Source organism: Emydura macquarii, unplaced genomic scaffold (assembly GCF_026122565.2).
Source record: "Emydura macquarii macquarii isolate MOO-44397 ecotype Brisbane River unplaced genomic scaffold, CSIRO-AGI_Emac_v2 contig_3603, whole genome shotgun sequence".
Classification (NCBI taxonomy): domain Eukaryota; kingdom Metazoa; phylum Chordata; order Testudines; family Chelidae; genus Emydura; species Emydura macquarii.
The window spans coordinates 488,632-496,928 of NW_027133740.1; the positions used below are offsets into that span (position 1 = coordinate 488,632).

At 58.8% G+C, this 8,297-nt stretch overlaps 1 protein-coding gene across 1 annotated transcript; it reads right to left on the bottom strand.

The window, feature by feature from the left end:
- Window positions 1-606: 606 nt before the first annotated feature.
- On the bottom strand, window positions 607-4,818 carry LOC137145629 (mitochondrial ubiquitin ligase activator of nfkb 1-A-like). Its single transcript, XM_067536495.1, has 5 exons — window positions 4,538-4,818; window positions 4,266-4,409; window positions 3,118-3,205; window positions 2,547-2,667; window positions 607-2,178 (listed from the first exon to the last, which is right to left on the bottom strand). Exons 2-5 carry the CDS (start codon window positions 4,380-4,382, stop codon window positions 1,452-1,454), a joined length of 1,053 nt encoding a protein of 350 aa, XP_067392596.1. The 5' UTR covers window positions 4,383-4,409; window positions 4,538-4,818; the 3' UTR covers window positions 607-1,451.
- Between the last annotated feature and the right edge of the window lie 3,479 nt (window positions 4,819-8,297).

Below are 8,297 nucleotides of genomic sequence, written 5' to 3' on the forward strand. Positions count from 1 at the left end.
GGGGATTAAAGAAAGGTACAAGCCCAGCCTCCGTTCCTTCTCTTTATAAATAATGACCAAAATTGCTCCAGTCATTTCTCCCTTGCAGCTACAGCCATCCAGCGCACGGCACGTCCTGGCAGCAGGGCAGCACTCCGGCCAGGCAGCCCAGGGCTTGCGGCTCAGTAGATTCTAGGAAGGCTTCCAACAGCAAATTAATGGGGGGGCCAAACATACCTCACCCCTCTCCTTGGGCAGAGCCTCTGCTCCAGCTTATGCAGGAGAGCAGAGGGCTGTCCTCCTCCTGGGTTCCAACAGCTGGGTGTGGATCAAGAGAGCTGCTGTAATCCACCCTCCCACGCTTCAGTTGTGGCGCTGCCGCAATCTCCTGCATGGGGGTGTAAAGGGGGCATGAGAGTTGGAGCAGAAAGTATCGAGCACAGTGCCCTGGCTTTCACTCCCAGGGGAAGCCTCTGCAGTTCGATAACCTCATGCAGGAGACCAAGGGGGAAAGACAAACATGTCTCCCTGCCCCCAGACTGCTGCTGCCTGTGTAACATGCTGCATGGGCCTACCGATGGGAAAGGGGGCGCAGGAGGCATCCAGCCTGGCTGTTCGGTTGTGCAATGCATGCTGCTGGGCTGCCCCTCAAATGACCTGAAACCTCCCTTCTCCCCCCCAGCTTCTGCTGGCCTCCCCCCCCGGGCGTTACCTGGCCAGCAGTGACGAAGCCGTGCTAGAAAAATAAACTCTGGTGTAAAATCGGGCCCAGGGTAGGCGTGAAAACACTGTGTCCAAGCACCATCCCCGGCCGCTGCTGGAGCATTGCGCTTCAGGCCTCCTGGGCTCTGCTCAGCCACTTGCCGGGGTCAGCGTCCGGACAGGACAGCAGCTCCGCTCTGGAAGGCCAGGCCCAGGAAGAGACTCAGCGGAAAGTACCGCGAGCACAGTTGCCTCTCAAACCCCGACACGCAGCTCCGGGTAGTAGGGCTCCCATTCAACTCCACCCCCCATGGCTGGTGCAGCTGGGGGCAGTTGTGGTGCTGTTTCCCCTCCCCCCACTTAGCCCCCTTGAGTAGCAGCTCACTAGCTGCCCTGCGATCACTAAGAGTTCCCATCAGACTCTCCTCACGGGACTGGGATTGCTGGGAACACAGGCGCTGGGACGCTCTGAGGGGGCGACTAAGCGAGAGCTTCCCGGTGAGTGACATGAATTCAGGCTGCATAACCCCATCACCACCTGACCAGCAATGAAGAGGGAGAGCGTGAGCACCCACACACCCCTAAACCCAGCCCAGGAGGCTCAGCTTGCATTGCCCCTCCCCCAAGCCCTATGATTGTAAGCTCACATCCCAAGTCACCCCACACTTGTGGATTGCACGTTGCACCCCAAGCTGTGGGGGTTTTATGGGCTGCGTAGCGCCAGACTCCACTGTTCCTGCCCTGGTACAGTTTGAAGCCCCTTCTCCACATCAGGCCTGGTAGAGGGGCACTACCCGGTCTATGGGGCTCCTGCAGATGGGGCAGGTGTGGCTGGGCAGGGCTTCAAAGCAGCGGAAGCAGCAACAAACGTGGCCGCAGCCCAACAGGACGCACTCGCGGGGCCGCGTCAGGCAGATGATGCAAGTATCCTCGGATGTGTCCTCTCCCGACTCGGTCGGCGTGTCCCCGTTGCACCACAGGGCCTCCAACTCCTGGCGCTGCTCCTCCTGCTCCTGCTTGTGCCGGCGCCGCTGGTAGGCCCGGCAGAGGGCGTAGAGGATCACCGCTACGCCTGTCAGGCTGCAGAGCACGGCGGCCCCCTTCCAGAAGCTGCTCACTGACTCCATCTCCGCCAGCAGCGTCTGCCAGTCTCCCAGGTGCAGGAAGTAGCTGGACCCATCAGCCGGGGGCTGCAGGTGGAGGGCCCCATCTGGGTGCAGGGCCAGCTCCCCGATGCCAGTCAGGCTGGCCCCCACGCGGAGCATCTCCTCTGTCTCCAGGATGCCCTTGGGCTTCTCCCCACTCAGGTAGTGACTGACCAGGTCTTTGAAGCTGTGGGTTGGGTGTTGGAAGTGCTCATAGACGGTCTCCAGGGGCAGCTGGACAGCACGTAGCGGGCTCTCTACACTCACCCGGGTCACCGCCTCCGCTCTGGTGGACGCCAGGACAAAGGGCACCGTGTACACCTGCTCCGAAACCACCCGCTCGCTTTCATTCCTGCAACCATTCAAGAGCACGACAGCTGAGCCTGTGGCTTGCAGAAGGGCTTCCAAAGGCCCTAGATCCCTGGTCTGCTCCCGCCCCACAGGCTAACCTCGCTCTCTTACCTTCCCCCACATGTGAGGGGCCAGCGTGGTCCTTTGAGACAGTCTATGGGCCTCTCAGGTAGCTGAGTCCCCAACCCATGCCTGCAGAGGACATTGCCTCCACTGCAAAAAGGGACCCTGCCACGGGTGCAGCTCTACATGCACCCCAGATCAGCTGGCCCCATGTCCTCCCCTGACACCACCGCCTGCTGCTGGTGCCCCTTTCTTCCCCAACAGTAGCCCATCCTCCACCCCAGGTCTGCCCTAATAACCGCTCACCAACTCCGGGCTAGGCTGTTCCAGATCAGCCGATGCTCCTTCAGAACTAGTTTCTGGATCACTCCCTGCAGCTCCTCATGGTGCTGACTGGACAGAGCTGTTTTTGCTGGCAGGACAATCCCTAAGGAAAAGAGATGGATAATGTGGAGGGGGTGTGATCTCTGCGAGTCTAGTTCTGGTCCGTGGAGCAACTCCAGCCCCCAAGGCTGTCTAGAATTCCCATGGTCCCTGGTGCTATAATTCACCAGAGCGCTGCAGGAGACCAGGTTTGACTAGTGGGCTGGGAGAACTACAGTTGCTTAATTATGAGTCGTTGTTGTCCCCCGGTTCCCCCCCCCACACACACACTCCCCAAAAATTCAGTTGATTCAGCAAGAAGCAGGTCTCCCCTCGGGGGCCCAGATAGGACATCCCCGGCTGTGTTTCTGAATGGCCACCGACACGTTGCTCTGCAGACTGGCCCTATCAGTAATGGTAATTCCCCAGTTACTAGGTCCAACACCCAAGCTGTGAAGGTTGCTGAGAGATGGGTCCCACTGCAGCAAGCTGGAGAAGCGTACAGGGATCTTACCTTCTAAGGCAACATAATGCAGGCACTGGCCACTGGTGGCAGACAACAGGTCAGGCAGATTATCATCCACCTGAAGCTTCGGGGCTTCCTGCAGGATCAGAGACCAGAAATGAGAATGAGCCTCAGACACCTGCAATCTAAATGAGCTGCTAATCAGCGCCCACTGGGGAGGCAAGCCCCATACGCTCAGCCAGGGCTGTGCCCCACCTCCTCACATTGCAATACTCCAGGGGCCAGCAGGTACCTCCCTCTTCACCAGAATGTCTCTTGCCCCTCAGGTTTTACACTGGGACAGGGGTTGATCCACGTAACTCTGCAGGCCACGGAAAGGTGGCACTAGGTAGGGGCCCTTCAATCAGCCCCTGGGGACAGGATGCTTAGGGCACGTGGAGGTAAGGGAATTGCAGGGGAATACGGCCCCTCAGGGGAGTCTCCTCTCTTTACGTGAAGTTGACTGACATGGTCACCATCCTGTTCTAGCACTTGCGGGGCTCTGCGGTGTTTACGCTTCAAGCAGGAGTAGGCGCATCAGACGCGGCCCTGTGCCAGGCGTGGCATGGATCCCTCTCCCAGAGGCGCCGGTGGGTAGGGAGGAATCCGGTGAACAGAACTGGGGTCCTCTAGACTGAGCGGTGGTGGCAGAACGAGATGGGCCGAGTCCCGCCGGACGACGCGTCCACCCTGCCCCTTTAACAGAAGGCAGGGCCCAGGGGGGCTGTTACGCCCGGCCTGCCGTCTACGGAGACTACAGATCCCAGCGAGCGGTGGGCACCAAGCAAGCGCCAATGGAAACCACGGTACCCCCCTGCCAAGCCAGGCTAGGGCCAGCGAGGCAAAGCCTCCGCCGGGATCCTCGAGGTCCCTGCCAGGCCAATGATTCCAGGACTGCCGGCGCTGAGCGTGGGGCGAACAGGACGGGCTGAGCCGGGCCCCACCCGGGGCGGGGCTGGGCTGGGCGCTGCTGGAGGGGCTCGCCGGGGGCGGTTCTGGACCGGGCCCATTTCGGGCAGCGCTGCAGGCTGGGCTCTGCCGGCCCCAGGGCGGAGTCTGCGGGAGCAGGGCCAGGGGTCCCTGCCGGGCATGGGGGGCGCGCCCCGAGCCGGGGGCAGGCGCAGGGGGGCCGGGCCGGCTCACGGAGCCCCGGGTACCTGGATCCGAGCCAGCGCTTGGGCCTTCCGGCGGTAGCGGTAGTAGAAGAAGGCGGAGAAGGCCAGGCTGCAGCCCAGGCACAGCAGCTCGCCGGAGGTGACGGGCGGGGGGTCCATGGGGCCGGGCGGGCCGGGGCGCCACGTCTGCAAGGAGAACACAGGCGGGGCTGCCCGTCAGCGCGGGGCACGGCCTCCGGGGGGGCTCCGCTCCCACGTGGGGGCTGGGCCCGGCGGGCGGGGACGCCCCGAACCCCCGCTGGTGGGAGACTCACCCCGTCCCGCTCCCCCGCGCGCCGATTAGGGGCCACCACCCCCCGGCGTCCCGGGTGCAGGGTCACCGGCCGAGCGGCAAGCAGCCCCAGCCCGCGCCGCGCTGCTCCCTGGGAGACGGAGTCCGTCCGCGCTCAGCGCCTGGGCGCCGCCGCCGTGTCCGGAACGCCTGGAACTACAACTCCCAGCGTGCACCGCGCCTAGAGCACCTCGTGGGGCGGGGCAACGTCGGGGCCCGCGGCGCCGCTCCAGGGACTACGACTCCCGTGAGGCACTGCGGTGAAAGTTCTGGCCACGCCCTCATCGCGGGGGGGGGGGGGAGCACTCGGGGAGTCGGTCAGCACCGGGGTCCTGCAGCCCTACCATTAGCACAGGGTCATGAGCTGGGGAGGGCATGATGGGCTGGTGCCGGGGGGTGACAGGATGTCCTGGTGGGGCACCAGGGCTGCAGAGGGATGATGTTCCCTAGGCTTAGGGGTAGCAGGGAGGGCGAGTGTCCTGGCATGGGAGGAATTCCAAGGGCTGAGAATAGAGCCTGGGGCAGGGAGTGATGGGAACAAGGTCCCAGGGAGGGGTTTCATCTGGCGTATGGTAAAGGCCACCTGGACTAGCAGGCTTTTCAGAGCCGAATAACCTACCCGCACTCTGTGTTTATAATCACCCCTGACCTCCAGATTTCTCCCTTGATGCCCGCGAATCGCCCATTGCACTCCTATCCTGGTTTGTTATTGTAGGGTTGCTCGTGAGACTGATTTGTTGTGGTAGGTTTGCGCAGAATTACTGGTATTTGTCGTGTATTATTGTTATTGCAGGGTATGCTCAGAGCTGTGCAGTGTATACGGGTTGGTTACTGTGTGGGTTGTATATGGCTGGCTGTGATAGTGTGTTATTGTGGGTTTGCTCTGGAAGCCTGGGCTATGTGTATTGGGTTTGTCAGAAAGGCAGCTTGTGTATGCAGGTCTCCAGTCACGCATGTAGACAACAGGGTGTTTTTATTCCAATGCCCACTAGAGAACTGGTTCAGTGTGGGAGGAGTGGGGGAGGAATGGCATTTATTGGAGTTGGTACCGAATGGCCGCGCAGTCAGGGCTCTTCTTGAGTGGGCCATGTTGGGCGTCGTCATCAACCTGCCCTGAGCATACCTTCTATCATTGTTATATTGTGGTAGCACCCAGAGGTACCAGTGTCCACGTCTCATAGTGCTGGGTGCTGCAGGAACACAACCAAAACATTTCCAATCTAAAATGAACAACATGAAGGGGGGAGAGAGATTGTCGGAGATCCTATATTTAAACAGACAGAGCTGCATTAGCTCAACATAGGTACGTTTAGTTTAGAATGACACAAATTAGGACAGTGTTTTCAGAAGTGGCCTCTGAGTTTGGGTGCCCAGCCTGAGGCGCCCGAGGCCCAGTTTTCACGATGGAGTCAGTGGGAACGGCGGATGCTCGCCATCTTTGACATTCAGGTCCAAGGGATGTCATGCTGCAGCATAGCTCACCCAAGTCATTCAAAAATCAAGAGTCAGGCTCCAAAAGTCATGAGATTGGCTTAGAAATCATGAGATTTTAATAAATAAATGAAGGCGGGGGGATGTTTTTTGAGTCTTTTGGGGTCACATTTTCCAGCCTTTCTCCGCAACCAGGAAAAGTTAGAAATTTACTTTGAAATTCAAACTGAGAATCTAACATAATCCCATGACTTCAGGAGCTGGGGCTTTAAGGAAATCACCAAATGTTGCAAATCTTGTAATAAAATTGCAAGAGATGGCAACTTGGCTTGGCAGCCAAAATCAGTCACCACTTCTGAAAATGTTGGTTTAAATATTATTTCCCCAGCTTTTCAGCACTGGCTGATTTCTTGTACATTTCTTGGTGGAATGAGGACTTGTTTGTCTCTTCCCTCTAGCAGCTGGGTGATATTTCACTTAAGAAGAGTAGATTCTAAAGATCAGAGATGAAAGTGCCAAGGAGAAACTGAGTTTGTGGCCGACCTGGCAAATGCGGGGATCGGACGTGAAGGAAATGAGCTGCTCCTTGGAGAAAGGCGGTTCTCAGCAGGCTTTATTGTGGGTGAAATTGTGGGCACGGGGCTTGTTTCCATTGCAGAGTTAACTCGGGCTCTTCCTGAGTCGCTCCCATCCACACGCACAACCCTCTGACCTGAGCATAGGGGTGCTTTACACGTGGGCTAGTTGGCCTATCCTGGGGTATAGGCTGAAGTCCAGGTGCTACCTGCACCCCAGTGTGGGTGCAGGCTAACTCATTGGGAATGCTGATAGTCCTCCAGTTCCTTCCCACAGTTCCTCCTGCAAGACCAGGGCAGACAAGTTCTCCCACAATTCCCTGGGAAGGAGTCACGGAGGTGTGTTTTCCAAGGAGAAGCAGTGAGGTTGTGATGTTCCCATACAAGTGGCACCAGGGAAGCCTGGGGAGAGGAGGGCAGGGATTGGGTTACAGTTCTGGTGTGTCCATACGTGGGCAGTGCCAAAGAAGCTGGCACACTAGGGGAGGCCTCTGTCCCTCCCTTCTGCAGGAAGCCTGGCCCTCGGCGCTTCTGAGGCTTTCAGGGAGTTAGGGAGGCCGTGAGGAGGAGGAGAGGATGAAAGCCAGATGCTGGGCTTATCAGATCTTTCCTTTTTATTTCCTTCTGGCATCTGAGAAATTCACCAGCCATTCACTAGCTTGTTGCACATGTACAAATAACATCTCTCTCCACCCTGGCTCTAAGGAGAAGCAGCCGCTGGCAGGGGAAGCAGCCACTCCTGGCAGCTTTGGGATGGCTGACCGTCTGCGGTGGTTGGCCATGCATAGGAGTAAGTTCTTCCCCTCTGGCTCTTCGCTGCCTGGGTCTCCAGATCCAGGTGCTGCTGCTGCTGCTTTGTTCAGGGCCTGGCTGGCACTTTGTGCCATGCTGCAGTGGGGCCGCGTGCAGCAGCTCCCTGTGGGGAATTGCTGAGGTGTGCACAGCATGTGGAGGTTGGGCAGCTGGTCCAGGGGATGCAGAACTGATGGAGCGGTTACTCCCACCATGGCTCTGCAGCCTGCCCAACTCCAGCTGGTGGTGCTAGAGTATCTGCCACGCTCCCAGCCTGCAGCCACAGCATGGAGCAGGGCTGGGGCTCCTATTTGCTGCAGCTCCTGGGATCCTCCTTCATTCCCTGGTTTCCCTAGGGCCTGAATCCTGTAGTCCTTCCACTGTGGGGGGGCCTGGCTGGGGCAGGGAGCTGTTTACCTTGAGGCCAGGGCTCCAGTCTGTCCTGGGGCAGTAGTGACAGAGGTGTTACCATCCAACAGCCCCGTGTGAAAAGAGTAGAGAGTCCAGACTCCAGTGGACAAGGGACCATGTCGCCGTGGGCATTAACCCAAATCCTTGGGGCTGTGGTGGGAGATTTGCTAATGTGGGGGGTGCTTGTCCTCCTGCTGCCATGTGCTCAGGTGCATGCTGGCTCAGTGCTGGGGGGGGGGGCCCTGCTATAGCGGGAGTCCCTGACCCTTACATGAATGGTGGTCTTTGTGGGAGAATTGGACTCCATCAACAGAGGCTGGGCGCCTCCCATTGCTTTATTTATTGCAGAGCTACTAGGGAAATGTGGACCATCTCCCTAGCAAGTTAGTGTCACTCCAACTCCTGTAGGGATCAGCTTCCCCTACTGGGGATAGGAATTGTCCTGTCACCTGCGATTCAGCCTGCCTACGAGCCCTTAGATGGGGGTAAATGTAGGAAGCCAGTGGGGCTGATGGTGTCCCATACTGGGATGGG